This window comes from Heptranchias perlo, chromosome 21 (assembly GCF_035084215.1).
Source record: "Heptranchias perlo isolate sHepPer1 chromosome 21, sHepPer1.hap1, whole genome shotgun sequence".
Lineage (NCBI taxonomy): Eukaryota > Metazoa > Chordata > Chondrichthyes > Hexanchiformes > Hexanchidae > Heptranchias > Heptranchias perlo.
In genome coordinates this window covers 43396168-43414578 of record NC_090345.1, presented here as the reverse complement: position 1 = coordinate 43414578, position 18411 = coordinate 43396168, and the positions used below count along the sequence as shown (strand labels likewise).

The window sequence follows — 18411 nt, the reverse complement described above, 5'->3', positions numbered from 1 at the left end:
CTTTCTAACTCGCACTCAGTCCCGTTCGCCCACCGAGCTTTTGGTCACCAGTCTTAACATCTCTTTGTGTCTGATAAAGCTCCTGTGAAGCACCTTGGGACATTTTACTATGTTAAAAATGCTTTATAAATACAAGTTGTGGTTGTTGTAGTAATATCCTGAAACATTGTGCTGAACAAAATGAAAGAACTACTGTCAGTGGACAGGTATCACTCGTAGTGGCCATTCCTGATCACCCGAACTCTCCCAATGTGAAAAATGCAGGCCCATAACTTCACTAAGATGCTTTAGTTAATGGAGGTTTTCCAAGAGTGGTGGGCCAATAAAACAGAAAGGCATGGGACCTAAATCAATAAATCAAAGCGAAAAATCAAAGCTGATTTTTGGCATGTAGAACTATTCCTATGGATACTGAACATATAGACCCCAGGGTAGATTTTTAAGAATCCTTGCTCCTGGCCTGGAGTTTTGCATGTCAAGAGCGCTATTCAGGAATTTGGGTGCAGCAATATGTTGGTCCAGTAGGATTATCCATCCATTATTCCCATTATACACTCCCGTGGTTGAAATTTTGTGCCAGGAACAGGGATTAACAAATCTATACTACAATGTAAGGGAGCAGACAGCATTGGCACGCAATATTCTAAACCAGTTACTACAAGACTCGAACATAGTCCAGGTGATTTTCCAGATACTATTTGAGAGCCTTGAACTAAAGAATTGCCCATACATTGCTCACAATGAGGCCTATGATAGCTGCCACAAAGATTATTAAGCACAAGTGTGGAGCCAAGATAATCACAGATCAGCACCGTAATAAGCAGTCAATGAGCTTCAACTAGAAAGAAAGAAGAGAGAACTTGCATTTCTATAGTGCCTTTCATGACCTCAGGACATCACAAAGCCCTTTACAGCCAATTAAGCGCTTTTGAAGTGTAGTCACTGTTATAATGTAGGAAATGCAGCAGCCAAAATTGAGCACAGCAAGGACCCACAAACAGCAATGTGCCAATAACCAAACAGTCTGTTTTAGTGATGTTGGTTGAGGGATAAATGTTGGCCCAGTCATTGGGGTGAACTCCCCTTCTCTTCTCTGCTAAGAAGCAAAATGGTTAGTAATCCCGATGTGCTGCTGGAAAATGTCATTGTGTAGCTCAGAAACAAAGCTGAAAAGCCTGTTTTACAGACATTATGGTGACAATCCAACCACTCAGGTATTTTCCCAGTATTGGGTGACCCAGATCAGTTCCCAGGACAGTCTCAAAGTTGTGGGACGCATTAAAGTAATGTAATCAGTCCAGGACTAACCGGTTGCCTGAGGTTCTGCTGCTGCCTGAAATTCCGCTCCTGCCTACCGGCCAGCTGACCGGGGGTAAGCAGATGAGGCCCAGGAGTTAAAATCGCCCCGGCCTCGCATTGCCATGTGTTTAGAGCCCCCAACTAACGCCCCCCCCCTCCAATTCCAGCTTAACATTGGGGCTTCTATCTCCCTCAGTGATGTGAGCAAGCATTGTCCTTTAATCTATGCCTGAGGCCATTCCTTTTCTCATAGAAAAACAAACAAAAAACCTGTAAGAAAAATGTGAGAGGGGTGTGGGGGGTACTTTCTGCGATCCCCAGCCTGCGATTTCCTGTCCATTAAAATGAACAGGCGAGAAATGCTGTACTGGGGGGTGCAGAAGCAGAAAATCCCAGGCAAGCTCCCCTGATTCAGCCTTAGTGAGCACATGCTTTTTTTCAGACTTGAATCAGGAGAATATGGCAGTTATTCCTGGCCAATGCCAACAGCTGACTGACGAGTCAGGGACACTCCCCGCGTAGCCTCAGCTCTAAGCAAGAAGGACAGAACTCCATTTTGCCCGGCCGGAAAGTGATCGGCAGAATAACTCAGCTCTTTATCGCTCTAGATACCATTATTAACCTGGTACCTGGAAATAACAGTGTCAAATGTCTGGATGTCCTCCTTCTTGTTTGGTTGTGGGTTTCTAGTGCTGTGTGAATTGCCACGTATCTGTGATGCACCAGCATTTCACATTTTGAGATGCCCTTCTGCAATTGAAAACCAAAAACAACAGGAGTACATATCTCCAAACACAGGAAACTAGGAAAAAAAACACCATTTTACAGATCACTAATTATGCTGGTATTACATTTGTCAACAAGAGGCAGAATTGGACACTGATAATTGTGCACACTGTGGAGGTGTTACCTGTGACTCATCACGTCCCTTATGAGAATGAGTGGGTGGACAGGGTTTATTGGTAGTACGAAGTGTACATGATCTGTGAAAAGAATGGGCTAGGCAGCCTGAACCAACTTTGCAAAAACCCATGTAGAATGGAAGCACACCTTTGTCATTCCTCAAACAGGAAGATTTCTGTATTGTATCTTTTTTTATATGACTGGGGGAAAAGCAGCGTAATGTGTTATCCTGAAATAACTACGGTTAAGAAGGATGTTGATCTGCAGTTGACTCAGACTACAGTAGTTTTGTTTAAAAGGGAAACTTGACTTCAGGAAGGACAATGCATTTTTGTGCACCATTTCTTACTAAAAACGAATCTAATTCGACAAAGGAATAATGTAAAGGAATAATGTAAAGGAATAATGTAAAGCCATTTCGTTCTAACTGCACTTAGTTATTTTAAGATGTAATGCTTGGAACTAAAATCTGATGTAGCTAATTAAGAAGGTGTGGTGTTACTGTGCAGACAATATCCTATCGGACAAGAATGGTTCCTGTGGAGGTCAGGTGTCAAAAGTGGGTTCTGGTTCCTCACCCCAAATAAGATTCCATCAGGCAGACTCAGTCAAAAGCTATTGAACTTGACTTTTAAAAATCATTTTGTAACAGTAACATGTAAGCGAAGTATTGTAATAAAAACAGAAAATGCTGGAAACGCTCAGCAGTTCAGGCAACGTCGGTGGAGAGAGAAACAGAGTTAACGTTTCAGGTCGATGACTTTTTATCGATAAAGGTCATCGACCTGAAACATTAATTCTGTTTCTCTCTCCACAGACGCTGCCTGACCTGCTGAGTGTTTCCAGCATTTTTTGTTTTTATTTCAGCTTTCCAGCATCTGCAGTATTTTGCTTTGTTGAAGTATTGTGCTGTTAGTTTCTTGGTGTAGTTTTCTGCTTCTGTGTTATTATTTTACTGGTCATTGAATCTATTTGTTTAGTTGGAAAGTGTCACTCTGACAGTGTGATATTGACCACCTTTTGGAGTGAACGAGAGATTGTGGTGGGGGGACCATGTGGTCCAAGGGTCGTTGGGTGGTCCTGTAGCAATCTACCCACTCACAACATGCCAAAGGGGGCAAGGTTCAACTCGAAGGCACCTTAGTCTGCTTATGGGAACTGTTTTGCTGTGAGAACAGCGTGAATTGTAACATTGTGCCTTCTTAATTAACTGCTTCAGATTTTAGTTGCAGCCATGGCATATTAAAATAATTAAAAGGAAATGTTTTTACATTGTTTCCTTTGTAGACTTGGAGTTTATAATAAATACAGTGAGAAAAATGTAGAAGTAAAAATTTGTAATGTTTTCAAACTCTAGTTTATGCAGTTCTTGTAGTTTTTCTGCGTATCTTTGTAGAGTTCAATGCAGGTAGTTATGGCACGTCACATATTAACAGCTGACCTTTCATGTCTGTTCTTCATAGTAAAATAAAATGAGTTAATGTTGCTGCTATAGTACGGCAAACCTTGGAGAAACTCCAAGAAAATTCCTTACTGAGGATAAGTTGACATCTCCTACATCATGGGTGGCCTGGAAAACTGGACAAAACTGGGCCAAGTGCCCAGTTGTAGACTTTTTCCTGTCTGGTTTACATAATAAAAAAAATGGACAGCCCATTCACTACTAATTTGGCCCAAAATTTTCCCTGATACCAACTACTGTCAAATTTGTGGTTTAGCAACAGCATGAAACTCCGAATGATTGAAACACTTAAGTACTAATACATTACAATGTGAATGTCATTTCTGAAAAACCCACATTGGATTGTCCTGATGCTGCTATCAATCTGACTCATGTTAAGTCACCAACACTTCATCCAATATACGTGTTGATTATTAAATGTACTGCAACCAGGAATGAACGTGTTAAACCAGCAAAGGACAAACTTGTCTGGCAACTGAAAACAGCCACGGGCAATGTTTCTATTGAGCAGGAAGATAAGTATGATCAAACAGATAAGTTTTTGTTTAAGAAAGCAGGCTAAAACTTGGGAGACATTATCTGAGAGCACTCCACCTGTTGCATAAGGACTGAGTTGCATTAGCTAGATGCTGGTGTTGATTATTTTCAAATCGTAAATGGCTTGTGAGATTCTGACAGCTATAAGGTAAGACCTTTTGATCTATAGACATGCTTTTGTGAGCCATCTCAGTGCTATTGTTTTAAGTGAGCCAAGATTATTTATTTTAGTAAACTGATTAATAATTAATGCAATGGACGTTACTATTTAATTCATACTTCCAGTATCGTGAGGTTAAACATTTCAACTGATTATTTATAAATTTTCTGTACCTATGCTTTTCCAGGTGACAAGTATGATATTTACAGTATGTTTCTCTTGAGTCCCAATTATACTACACTGAGCAGTAAAATGAAACTTGCATTTATATAGCACCTTTCACGGCCTCAGGAACATCCAAAAGCGCTTTACAGCCAATTAAGTACTTTTGAGATGTAGTCACTGTTGCCCTGTAGGAAACGCGGCAACGAATTTGTGCACAGCAAATTCCCACAAACAGCAACGTGGTAATGACCAGATAATCTGTTTGTAATTTTTAAAAAAAATTTATACTTTATTCATAAAATTTGCAGCAATACATACAATACAGTTGTCATATCACATTCCAAACGTACACAATACAGAATATACAATTTGTAGGTTACATCAAGTACAGTTCAATGAACATGTACATAATTACAGTTCATGACACTCTCGGGTGCCTCATTGCATTACACTCAATACAGATTATTGATTACAGATACACTACATCAATTTGAATTTTACATTCTGCCCGAGGGTTTTTTTTCCCTGATTGCATCCCCTCCATATACAATGGCAGGAAGGCTCTAAACGGTTGCCTCTCCCCACAGAGCCTCTGCGGCGGGCGCACCCAGCTTCAGTGCGTCCCTGAGGATGTAGTCCTAGACCTTGGAATGTGCCAGCCTGCAACACTCGGTCGAGGATAGCTCCTTGCGCTGGAAGACCAACAAGTTTTGGGCAGACCAAAGGGCGTCTTTCACCGAGTTGATGGTCTTCCAGCAGCAGTTGATGTCCGATTTGGTGTGTGTCCCCGGGAACAGCCCGTAGGTGATGTTGGTTGAGGGATAAATATTGGCCAGGACGCCGATGAGAACTCCCCTGCTCTTCTGAAATATTGCTATGGGATCTTTTACATCCACCTGAAAGGGCAGACGGGTCTTGTTTTAAAGTTTCATCTGAAAGACGACACCTCCGACAGTGCAGCACTCCCTCAGAGCAACACTGGAGTGTCAGCCTAGATTTTGTGCTGAAGTCTCTGGAGTGGGAATTGAAACCACGACCTTCTGACTTGGAGGCGAGAGTGCTACCCACTGAGCCAAGGCTGACAAACAGTATTAGCCTTGTGGTTAACAGTGATCTAAGTGGGCGACGGTAATTATACTGCCCACTCAGTTGAATGGAGGGGTTGTAGAGCTGTGAGCACACGTACTCCATTGCACGTGCACAGTTCATCTCACAGCTTTCAGCTGTTGTTGAGATTTCTGGTGATGTAAAAATACTAATTGAGAAACACCAATTGTACAAACATTTGGAATTTCAAAGTTGCAAATGTCCAAATAGATTATGAAATTTACCCTTGTGCATTCCATAATATAGTGTCAAGTGTTGATGAAAGATGATGAGCTAGCTCATGTCTTTTGAAAGCTGAACCCATGAAGGGTAATTTTTTGACTCTGACTTTCCAAGCATTTAAATGAATGGGTGGAAAATCATAAATTTCCAATATACATTGCTGGCTGGTGAGCATTCGCCCTGGTAACGCAAAGTCAGAAAGTTAACCCTGCGTTGTAAATAAACGTAGTGAAGTTATAGCTTCCAGCACATTCCTTCTGCTAATGGCATGTACTAAGGTTGAACATACCCTTGAACCTAGAAAGTTCTGGTGTCAATATTAGTAGCAGCTAGCAATCTTCAGGAAGAGAAAAATATCTTAAACCAAGATCGAAACAGTCTGAACAGGGACTTTGAGGCAGATTTCGTAGCTAATGGTTTGAAGGCTCAGTTGGTAGCACTCTTACCTCTGAGTTAGAAGGTCACGGGTTCAAATCAGAGACTTGAGCACGTGATCTTGCCTGGTACTCCAGTGGAGTAGTGAGGGAGTGCTGCACTGTCAGAGACACCATCTTTCGGATGGGACGTTAAACTGAGGCTCCGTATGCCCTCTCAGGTGGATGAAAAAGATCCCATGGCACTATTCAAAGAAGAGCAAGTGATTTCCCCTAGTGCCCTGGCCAATATTTATCCCTCAACCAACATCACTAAAACTGTTTCATTGATCATTTATCTCATTGCTGTTTGTGGGACTTGCTGTGCGCAAATTGGCTGTCGTCTTTCCCATGAGAAATAAGAGCAGAGGTAGGCCATAAGCTGCTCGAGCCTGCTAATGTTACAAGAGTGACTACATTTCGATAAGTACTTTATTGGCTGTGAAGCATTTTGGGCTGTCCTGAGGTCATAAAAGGTGCTACATAAATGCAAGTTTGTTCGTTCTTTCTTTGATTAAACAAAAGCAATAATCAGCGTTCCATTTATATATGGTAGAAAGCGAAGGCTATTATGCAGCATTTAATGCAAAGTACTCCTCTCCCTTCGGCCATATAATACTTTTTCTGACTGTCCTGTGCGATAGAGGAGTAATTCCCATTTTACTTCCTTCCCGACATCCTTCGGGGGATCAGAAAGTTGCCAGATACGATAAACTGATGTCAGTTGTGGGCTCAATTGAATTGATGTTGACACAAAGCTGCCAATTATTTTGTCATTTAGTAGAAGGCAAGTACTACTACAGCCAGTTTTGTGAATGTCCATTTTCAACACATTTCTTCAGATATTATCAATTGTTTCTTTAAAAATACTGACCATTAAACAAGAAGAATTGCCAGATACTTTATTGGTAATGCTTTGTGAATAGATGCCCTGCATAGCATTTTAATTCAGTCTTATTGTAAGACCAATAGCAAGTAAATATTTATGCAAAAGATATGTACGTCAGGAGGGATTAAGCCTGCAACCAAAATAGTCCAATGTATACCAAAAAATTTTAAAAACAGTCTACCTTATTCAAATTATATCTGTCCCTTAATTTGTCTTAAATGGTATGTTGTTCAATTGGCATCCTTCAATTAAAGTGGTGTTTTATTGATAGTAGGTTCAATGCCAATAGTAGGGCATAGATGCTACCACAATGTATTTCTTGTCATGTGACCTCAACTAAAACACCACTGAACAATCTGTAAAAGCAAGATCCAATCTGACAGATAACTTGATCTAATCACTCAGGCTTTTAGTCAATGCATTGGGTTATACGTCGAAAGTATATCAAGTTTTTTTTTACAAACAATTGATAATGACAGTAAACATGGTTAAGAAACACAAGTAGTGTTACCAAAAGTGGGAACTATCCAATGCTGAATTAAATCAAATAACAAACGTGTTTGCCAACATACTCTTCTGACCATTCCCTCCGTGTATTTTATGCCAATAACATTTGCAGAAAGGCCCCTGCCTCTCACTCTCAGAAGGATGACGTATGGATAATTCAGTGAGGAATGTACAATATTTTAATTGAAGTTTGCGTACTTGCATATGAATCTGCACAAAATAATAATAGTTGCTGTACCCTGAACCAATTCACTTGTGTCTTTTGCCCCCTTTATATTACACCGCTGCTGTGCTCTTGTGACTTCAGTTTACTGTCGGAGTCTAATAGAAATTGCTGCCACCTACGGTTGGAGCTGCCATCTTGTTTTGTCCGTTGGCGGGCTAGGTTCTCAGCTCGCCAGTGCAGATCAGTAATGTGGGTATGACATTCCTAGCCTGAATGGATCTTCTGCTGACACCTGGTACGGCACGTGACCAGAAGCATAGAGTCCTCTATAAGCAACTATGAATACGCAATATCACACTGTTGCTTTAAACCCAATCTCACTTAGTCACCGTTGTTTTGGTGGCGGCACCAGTCTCTTAATCTATCCCAGAGTATAAAAAGGGCAAGAGTGGAAAACAGTATCTGCATCAGATTGCACAACAGGTACAAATGATTCTTGTGTTGCAAAACTGGCTCATGCTGTCATTCATCTGCTGAATTGCTTAAGATGTCTTACAGACTGTTCACTGTTGGAGCTCTCTGGGTTTTCTACAGGTTTCCAAAGTGGTGGTGTACTAAATACAATTTTTTTCCCCCAGAAGGAAAACTCTTGCCCTGGAAATGTTTGATATTTTAAATGTAAATCATTATTTTCTGGCTTTAGAACATAGGTTAGTATTGGATACAACTATCATTCACTAACTTAGCGCAGGCCTCTGGCAGTCCCCCTCCTATCACGAATCCTTGGCACTGGGTATGAGCAGACCCTACAGTTTTCCTCACTTTTTGTGAAAGTGGAAAGTTCCATTCACTACTTCACTCACATCATTGACAAGATCATGAACTCATTGGGCCGGAAATTGCTTTAAAAAGAACAGTGAGCTCAACAGTGCTCACCGTTCTTAGTGACTAAATGAAAGAGCAAGTTCCAACGTTCGCATGTGCGCAGTCAAATGCGGAAATCTGGAACTTGCTCTTCCTGCTGTCTGACTGCTTCGCCTTAAAGGGACCTCTCTGGCTGTAATCGACAGAATCAACAGACCGGCGCCAACTTGCTGTTCTACCCAGCTGGAAACAAACTAATATCGTCACAAAAAGGTACGCTTAAATATACCAGGTTGAAACTAAGTTTTAACAGTCTTAATGACTGCCAAACAACTAAAATTTAACTCTTAAAAATGTGGAGTCTCATTACTCTTTCTGTCTCTTTTATTTCGATTATTTCTTATCCTCTCTTTTTCACTGTCTGGTTGTTTTTACAAATGATTTTATTGTTGTAGCTTTCACTTCCTGGTTTTTTATGTTGCAGCTTGTACATCAAGGTTTTGACTCTTCGGCTTTTCAAGGATGCAGCAATCTGATTGGTCAAGCGGAGAGATCGATCCTCTCACTTCTCCCATGGGTCCTAGCTTCCCTGGAGTTAACGCTGGGCTCTTCTCAGCTTCCTATTAGAGAAAGTGCACCCAGTAAGTTAGTGTGTGAGAATAAATTTATGGATCAGCAAGGGCCGCTCAGAGCAATTTAAGGGCCAATATGTGAAACACACATATTGCATCAATGTTGTGTGACACTTCTTTCAATTTAGTATACTGTATTCGCTGCACACAATGCGGTCTCCTCAACATTGGGGAGATCAAACGCAGATTGGGTGATCGCTTTGCTGAACGCCTCCGCTCTGTCCGCAAGCGTGACCCTGACCCACTGGTTGCTTGCTATTTTAATTCCCCGTCCCACTCATACTCTTATCTCTGACCTCAGCCTTTTTCACTGTTCCAATGAAGCTCAACGCAAGCTGGAGGAACAGCACCTCATCTTTTGTTTAGGCACTTTACAACCTTCCAGACTCAACATTGATTTCAATAACTTCAGACCATAACCGCTGCTGCCATTTTTTCGGTCAGCTAGTGCTGGTAATGGTTCTGCTGTTGCCATTTACAGCTACTCCTGATCAATCTTTTGTTTCTTAACCTGTCCCATTACCTCCCTTCTTGCCTTGCACTATCATCCCTTTTGTCATTTAATCACTCGTGCCCTCTACCTTATCACAGACCTTCCCTTTTGTTCTTCCCTCCCCATCCCCCTTTCCCTAGTTCTGTACTTGCTCAAAAACTTTAACTCTTTTAACATCTTCCACTTCTGACGAAAGGTCTTCGACCTGAAATGTTAACACTGTTTCTTTCTCCACAGATGCTGCCTGACATGCTGAGCACCTCCAGCATTTTCTGTTTTTAATTGTGTGACACTGTGCTGCAATCCTAAATGTTCAGATCTTTTGGTGAATGCTGGCGCTTATTAATGTGAGGGTTACCGGAACACTTATGAAATGGAACACTTTTTCAGGGATGGTCTCAATCACTCCCAGGTCAGCTGTAGCCAGTAGCAGATGCAGCTGCGTTTGAACAATGTATTAACACCTCTAACATGGGAGAGAATCAGATCCTCCTATGTTCCCAACGAATGAGGGATTAGAATATCCAAAATTCCGAACATGGGACAGTGTGAGAACCTCCAACATTCCTAATGTGGGAGGCTGTTCACCGGTTACGGATATTGGCTTAGTACAAAGAGGAGACGAGTCAATTCTCTTAATTCTCAATTTGCTTTATTAACGTTGTTAGATCATGTACGTATAGCTTATATGTCTGGTTAGATATAGGCATGCAGTTTACAGCAGGTTATACAGTTTTATACCCAAACTAGGATTTAAACGCACTAGATTTCTCTGACACTCCCTGAGTGGTCACAGAATAGAAAGGATATTATATTACACGGAAAGGAGAGCTGACGCTGGCCAGGCGTTCCGTTCTCTCTCTCTTGACGTCGTCTCTACATCCCTGACGTCGTCTTTACGTCCCTGACGTAGGGTCTCCCACTTTCACGATGGTTAGTCTCCGGAGTTTCGCACACACACACTGGCACCAAGCCTGCAATTCTTCAGTCTTATTTCCAAGTTTGTCTTTTCGAATGATGCTGTCTTTCTCCTGTGCTTCTTCAAAGATGTACCGTAATAGCGGGGCTGACGGAAGGGGCCTTCCATCCGCTGAGACAAATCCCCTCGCTTCCCATAGGGGCAAATGTTCTGTGAGGCTATTACAAACATACATGCTATCAGAATATATGACTGATCTGGGCAGAAAATATTCCAGGTGACCAACCACATATGCGACCTACTGAGTTTATTTCGAATTGCTAACGCTCAGGCAAAGAGACTAACTTTTGAACTGAAGTGACCTGTAGTTCAGTCACTGGTCTGAGCTGGCCGGAACCGGTTTGAATTAGTTACGCTTCTAAGAGACAAAGGGACTGTGCTGAGACACCAGTCCTTATTTAGAGAAGGAGTAATGAGGTGATGCTACCTAACCCCTTGGAACAGAGCCAATCAGGGGATGACACCGACCACTCGAGGAAATCTAAGCCAACAGGAGAAAGACAACATCATTCGAAGAGATAAGACTTGGGAATAAGACTGAAGAATTGCAGGCTTGGTGCCAGTGTGTGTGTGCAAAACTCCGGAGACTAACCATCGCGAAAGTGGGAGACCCTACGTCAGGGACGTAGAGACTACGTCAGGGACGTAGAGACGACGTCAAGAGAGAGAGAACGGAACACCTGGCCAGCGTCAGCTCTCCTTTCTGGGTAATATAATATCCTTTCTATTCTGTGACCACTCAGGGAGTGTCAGAGAAACCTAGTGGGTGTGCATTTAAATCCTAGTTTGGGTATAAAACTGTATAACCTGCTGTAAACTGCATGCCTATATCTAACCAGACATATAAGCTATATGTACATGATCTAACAACGTTAATAAAGCGAATTGAGAATTAAGAGAGAATTGACTCGTCTCCTCTTTGTACTAAGCCAATAACCGTAACCGGTGACCTCTGGTCAACAAGGCTTTTTAGAACTTCCAACATTCCTAACACAGGATGGTATTAGAATGTCCAACACTCCTAACATTCCTCACACAGGAACATTCCCAAACATGGGCAGGTACTATAACCTTCATATTAGAATCTGTAATAAAATCAAAGTGCTGGAAACACTCAGCAGGTCAGGCAGGATGTGTGGAGAGAGAAACAGAGTTAACGTTTCAGGTCAATGACCTTTTATCAGAACTGGAAGATAATGGCGATGAACAGCTTTTAAGCAAGTACAGAGTCAGGGAAAAGGAGAGGGGAAGAACATAAGAGAAGGTCTGTGATAGGGTGGAGGGCAGGAGTCATTAAATGACAAAAGGGATGATGGTGCAAGGCAAAATGAGGTAATAATGCGGCAAGTATAGAAACAAAAGATGGGTCCAGAGGAGGTAAATGATTACAGCAGAATAGCAGAGGAGAGGGAAGCATGGAAAATCTGAACAAGAGGAGAAGGCGCCTGTTACCTATGGATATGGTGGAAGAAAGGCAGTTAGACCGCAGGGGTATGGACCACTCCGCCAGCCATGTACCCATAGGGGATCCCCACCCCAAACACCAGCCCACACCTCCTCCACTCCCAGTGGCTCTGGTGCAGCCATCCTCCATTACCAACACCTGCTGTCTGGGAGAAAACGGTTAATATCTAAAGTTAAACTCAGTTAAGATTAAAGTGCCTGGTAGAAAGATGAGGTGCTGTTCCTCGAGTATGCGTTGAGCTTCATTGGAACAGTGTAGTAGGCTGAGGTCAGAGTGGGATGGAGAATTAATGTGGCAAGCGACTGGAAGGTCAGGGTCACGCTTGTGGACTGAACGTGGTGGTGTTCAGAAAAGCGATCACCCAATCTGCGTTTGGTCTCCCCATTGTAGAGGAGACCGCATCGTGAGCAGCAAATACAGTAGACTAAATTTGAACAAGTACAAGCAAAATGCTCTTTCACCCAGAAGGAGTGTTTAGAGCCCTGGTGGGGAGGGAGGAGGTGAAAGGGTAGGTGTCGCATCTCCTGAGCCTGCACGGAAAGGTGCCGGAGAGCGGAGGAGGTGTTGGGGGTGATCGAAAAGTGACCCAGGATGGCGCGGAGGGAACGGTTCCTTCGGAATGCTGGAGGGGAGGGGAAGATGCGTTTGGTGGTGGCATCACGCTGGAGGTGGTGGAAATGGCAGAGGATGACCCGTCGAATGTGAAGGCTGGTGGGATGGAAGGTGAGGACAAGGGGAACCCTTATCATGGTTCTGGGTGGGAGGGGCCTCTGTCAACCACAATGTAAAGGAATCGTCGGCTGAGGAAAAGGGAAGTCATTTGGGAAGTACTGGTGTGGAAGATGGCATCGTCGGAACAGATGAAATGGAGATGGAAAAACTAGGAGACTGGAATAGAGTCCATACAAGAAGTGGGGTGGAAAGAAATATAATCAAGGTAGCTGTAGGAGTCAGTGAGCTTGTAGTGGACATTGGTGGACAGCCTAGCCCCAGAAATGAAGATCGAAAAGTCGAGGAAGGGAGGGGCAAGAGCCAGAGATGGACCATGGGAAGGTAAGGGAGGGGTGGAGGTTAGAAGCAAAGTTGATGAAATTTTCCAGTTCAGGACGAGAGCAGGAATCGGCCCTGACACTGTCATCAATGTACCGGAAAAAGAGGTGAGGGAGGGGATCTGAGTAGGTCTGGAACAAAAAGTATTCAAAAAGGCAGGCAAAGATAGTACTCATGTGGGTTCCCGTAGCAACACCTTTGATTTGGAGGAAGTGAGTAGAGTAATCAGAACCTCCAACATTCCTTAAATGTGAGGGTATCAGAAACTCCAACATTCCAAAGGATGGAGTATTCTGGGATCCAGAATGGTCCTGACATGGGAGGTTAAAATTTGTCATTGTTCCATTTTCTCATCCATTAGTAGACCCCGTGTGGATAATTGAGGATAAGTAGCTATCACCACCAGCAGTGTCCTAGGTCCAACCATCTTCAGCTGCTTCATCAATGACCTTCCCTCCATCATAAGGTCAGAAATGGGGATGTTCTCTGATGATTGCACAGTGTTCAGTTCCATTCGCAACCCCTCAGATAATCAAGCTGTCCATGCCCGCATGCAGCAAGACCTGGGCAACATCCAGGCTCGGGCTGATAAGTGGCAAGTAACATTCGCACCAGACAAGTGCCAGGCAATGACCATCTCCAACAAGAGAGAGTCTAACCAACTCACCTTGACATTCAATGGCATTACCATCGCCGAATGCCCCACCATCAACATCCTGGGGGTCACCATTGACCAGAAACTTAACTGGACCAGCCACATAAATACTGTGGCTACAAAAGCAGGCCAGAGGCTGAGTATTCTGTGGTGAGTGACTCACCTCCTGACTCCCCAAAGCCTTTCCACCATCTGCAAGGCACAAGTCAGAAGTGTGATGGAATACTCTCCACTTTCCTGGACGAGTGCAGCTCCAACAACACTCAAGAAGCTCAACACCATCCAGGACAAAGCAGCCCACTTGATTGGCACCCTATCCACCACCCTAAACATTCACTCCCTTCACCACCAGCACACAGTGGCTGCAGTGTGTACCATCCACAGGATGCACTGCATCAACTTGCCAAGGCTTCTTCGACAGCACCTCCCAAACCCGTGACCTCTACCACCTAGAAGGGCAAGAGCAGCAGGCACATGGGAACAACACGACCTGCACGTTCCCCTCCAAGTCACACACCATCCCGACTTGGAAATATATCATCGTTCCTTCATCGTCGCTGGGTCAAAATCCTGGAACTCCCTTCCTAACAGCACTGTGGGAGAACCTTCACCACACGGACTGCAGCAGTGGCTCACCACCACCTTCCCAAGGGCAATTAGGGATGGGCAATAAATGCTGGCCTTGCCAGCGACGGCCACATCCCATGAACGAATAAAAGAAAAATTAGTATCACTCAACATCCAGGGCATAATGTTGAGAAAAAGTGGGTGAGCAGAAAATGCAGGAAAAATCTAATGCAGTCACATTTCAATTTATTTGATGCTATTCTAATTGTTCGATTCCTGTCTGATACCTTGCACCATCTCTTTTGGGGAAACAGTAGCCCACAGAAAGATTTAACTTCCCTGTAATAAGAATCGGTTTGTTTCGACTCCATTACTTTATAGCTGGAGAAAAACACCCAATTCCTCCCTTCTTTTGACTTCACCAACTATGCTGAGGCTGATCTCAGAATAAGTGCTGCAGGACTTTACAGAGTATGAACTGTGAACATAAAAGTCTTTGTCTGTGACCAAATAACCGTGGCAAGTCGTCTCTATAACGGTCAGCTTTTGTCGACACAAGGAGTCGATAGTGATTGAAGTGCGTACTTGGTAAATTAATAGCTGGGCTGTAACGATTACATCCTAAATATAAAGCAGTCTCTACTAGTCTCCGCTACTAGTTAACTTTCAGCTATGTGCAATATTATAAAAGTGATATGAGCGCACACAACAACAGCGTACAATTTGAAGTCCATGTTCCGTTAAGCAGGGCAAGCAGTACTAAGCAAAAATATTTCAACACACAATAGAAGTGTTGCATTAAAGTCATGGAAACAATGATGGGATGAATGCACTGTGGGATTCATCGGCTGACTGTTCTCCTCCAGGTTGTTACCCAATTTTCTGTTTAACTAAACTTACAACTGCTGTTATAACAACTAACTGTTTTTGCAGCACTGTGGGGAGGGTCATCTGCAAGCTCATTGCCCGGTTGGTGACCTAGTGCAGCGGATCGCTCGCCTCTTGTAGAACCCGCTTGATTTTCATTCCACTGATCCAGCGGAGTTGAAAATGACCTTCCCTGTTTTTATTGAAAGGTTCTCGGACGTTTTCTGTGCTGTGGCGGCTCTTTGCCTGTGTTTCTGGATGCTTTTCCTTTGTGATTTCCCATATCTTTATTTGTTGCTGGGATGTCAGCGATGCCAGTAAGACGGCATTTGTTGCCCGAGATTAGGTGCCCTGCAGACATTAAGCCCTAGAAATTGGATTGTGCTTGAATCAGGGAGCGATCCCGATGCAGCGCATGTGCCTAATGAGGCCGAAGGCAGTGCCACGGAAAATTGGTCCACTGGCCTCGTTAGCACAGTACCGGCCAGCTGCCGGCACCAGCGGCAGACCCAAAAGTAGCTCACCCCATCCAGGGGCAGCAAGATTGGCCGGTTGGGATGCCAACCGAGTGCCTAATGTGAGGCCGGGATGAGGGGAGGCAACTGGGGGAAGGGGCTGTGAGCAGCAGCCGGCAGCGGCCCGCAGTTCTACTGTAGAGCCGGGTGGGAGGAAACATTGATTTTTTTGGCTGGGGAAGGTGAGAGGGAAAGGGAAGGGAAGGGCAGAAGAAGATTAAAAACAGCAGCACTGTAGTAAAGAAAAGGAAAAATGGCAAAGCAAAGTAGAAAAGAGTAGAGATGCCAAAGCAAAGCAAAAAAACAAGGGGCCAAAAACAGCCCGCACCAGTTGATAACTTGCCATGAAAACTTCAACTAGGTTGAAAGGAGTAAAATGGCTGGTGAGATTCTCCAAGGATCCTTGCAGCCATTTTGAATTTGCGGTATGGCTGTGTTTCTTCTTACCTTGGGGGTGAGTGCATAGCAGTACTTGAAATGGAAGTTGAAGTTTTTTTGAATATTATTGTTCTTCAAACACAAGAATACACAACTTTACTCTGCCCTTTGAAGGCGCTCAGGTGTATCAGGGTGTGCTGAAAGTAATGCTCAATCCGAGTGGCCAATTGCAGAGCACCTGCAAAAATGTTGCTTAACTAGCTAAATAGTCACTTAGCCGTGCTGTGTACCAGCGATGAAAAATGGAGGAAGGCGTCAATCGAGATTTGCGAATCATATTAGGCGACAGGAGGACACGGCAAAATATTCTCGGTGAAAAAGAGTGAGCTACTTTTGCTTAAAGGGAGAAGTAGGTGAGGGAAGCCATCATACAGGAGATCTACGTGCGGTTACGCACCAGAGAACACTGGTAGGACTTGTAGAAAAAGGTGTCAGAGGACAAACAAGGTAAGAAATAAGAAATGTTGTGAATAATGTAGCCCGCCAAATTTAGAGGCTACCCTGTGTGTAGGTAGCCGCTGATGGCAATCAAAGTAAGCTAGAAGTTTGCCTGGGTACCATTAGTGTACTGACCCTGAATTGATGTAACCAGCTGTAAATGCAGCACACCGTGAAACAATGAACATCATTGAGAACTAGCACAGCAGAACGAAATCCTCGAATAATGCAGCTGAAGAAAACTCAACACTGCTAACAGTCACAGTGTAATGAGTCAGCTCTCAAACATCCTCATAAACTTTCTATAGACTAGGTTGTTGATATGTAAGCATTGTATAACAGCAACAACAAACATTTATATAGCGCCTTTAATGTAGGAAAATGTCCCAAGGCGCTTCACAGGAGCGTAATCAGCCAAAAACTGTCACCAAGCCAAAGAAGGAGACATTAGGATGGGTGACTAAAACCTTGGTCAAGGAGCGTCTTAAAGGATGGTGTCGGAGGAGTAGAGCGAGGTGGAGAGCAGGAGAGGTTTAGGAAGGTATTTCTAGAGCTTAGAACCTCGACGGCTGAAGGCACGGCCGTCAATGGTGGGGTGAAGGGAGTGAGAGGAAGCGCCAGAGTTGGAGGAATGCAGAGTTCTCGGAGGGTTGTAGGGCAGGAGGAGGTTGCTATTGCCTGTTTTCAGTTGTCTTTGGGCAAACGATGGAAGAAGTCCCTGAAAGAAAGCGAGCAAGCCTCTACCACCAGCCGAGACACAAGTAGGTCAGTACCAGATCTCTCTCAGGTCTCTTTCACATTTACTACTTCAGGCAGGGTAGCCGAGAAGAAACACCCTGTACTATTTCACATACCACAAGAGGAATTCACATTAAACCTGCATTAAGTTTTCATTTTTATTTTTAGTAAAGACACCGCTTATCATCTTAAACTCTACAGTCATTGTTTACTTTTGAAATGAAAGGTTTCCACATAAAAAGCAAACCTGAGAAGCAGTTGTTTACTTAAAGAAAAACTTGCAGTGAAACTGTCACAAGTTGTAAAAGTGATGCTGTTCTATTTTTGAATGTTTATGTATGTATATCTATAATATATTAAAAGTCGTGCGTATACCGTCCAGTCCCTGAAAGCTTCACAATTTCTTCCTTGTCACACTTCAGCCATCATACTTCGTTGATTTGTTCAAAGTAAAACAACAGCAAATCACAATCGAAGAGATAGGGAATGTACAAATCAAATGGGAGGAAAGCAGTTAATGGCCCTGAAAGTACATTGTGTGTTGCACAAACGCCACTATTGTTGTAAAACAATGGGTGTGATCTTAACCCTACCTGCCCAGTGGAAATCAGGTGATTTATAGTTAAAATGCCTTCGATTACTCACCCACCTTGGAGCCGCCCAAATCCTGACACCTATGGTTTTGTCTCAGGCTTCTGGACAGGCAGCTAAACCAGCCTGTCCAAAGCCAGTGGGGTCCTCAATGACGTGCAGATCGGGGCCCAATGACATCATTGACCCCCTGACTGCCATTTTAACGCCAGCCTGAGCAGGGAAACCGCAGCGACCTTCCCGCCAGGTGAAGCTAAGTGAGAAGAGGGTCTGGGACCAGAGGAGGCCA

At 43.6% G+C, this 18411-nt stretch overlaps 1 protein-coding gene across 2 annotated transcripts in view; it reads left to right on the top strand.

Annotated features, from left to right (window-relative positions):
* The first annotated feature begins 4279 nt into the window (after positions 1 to 4279).
* The window catches only part of fam13c (family with sequence similarity 13 member C), a 138664-nt gene continuing 124532 nt past the window's right edge, over positions 4280 to 18411 (top strand). The window contains exon 1 of one of the 2 annotated variants that reach the window (XM_068002589.1): positions 4280 to 4349. In XM_068002589.1, coding sequence (XP_067858690.1) covers positions 4321 to 4349 — 29 coding nt within the window. In that variant the 5' untranslated portion in view covers positions 4280 to 4320. The remainder of the gene's footprint in view (positions 4350 to 18411) is intronic. The other variant, XM_068002588.1, reaches the window with a different exon arrangement.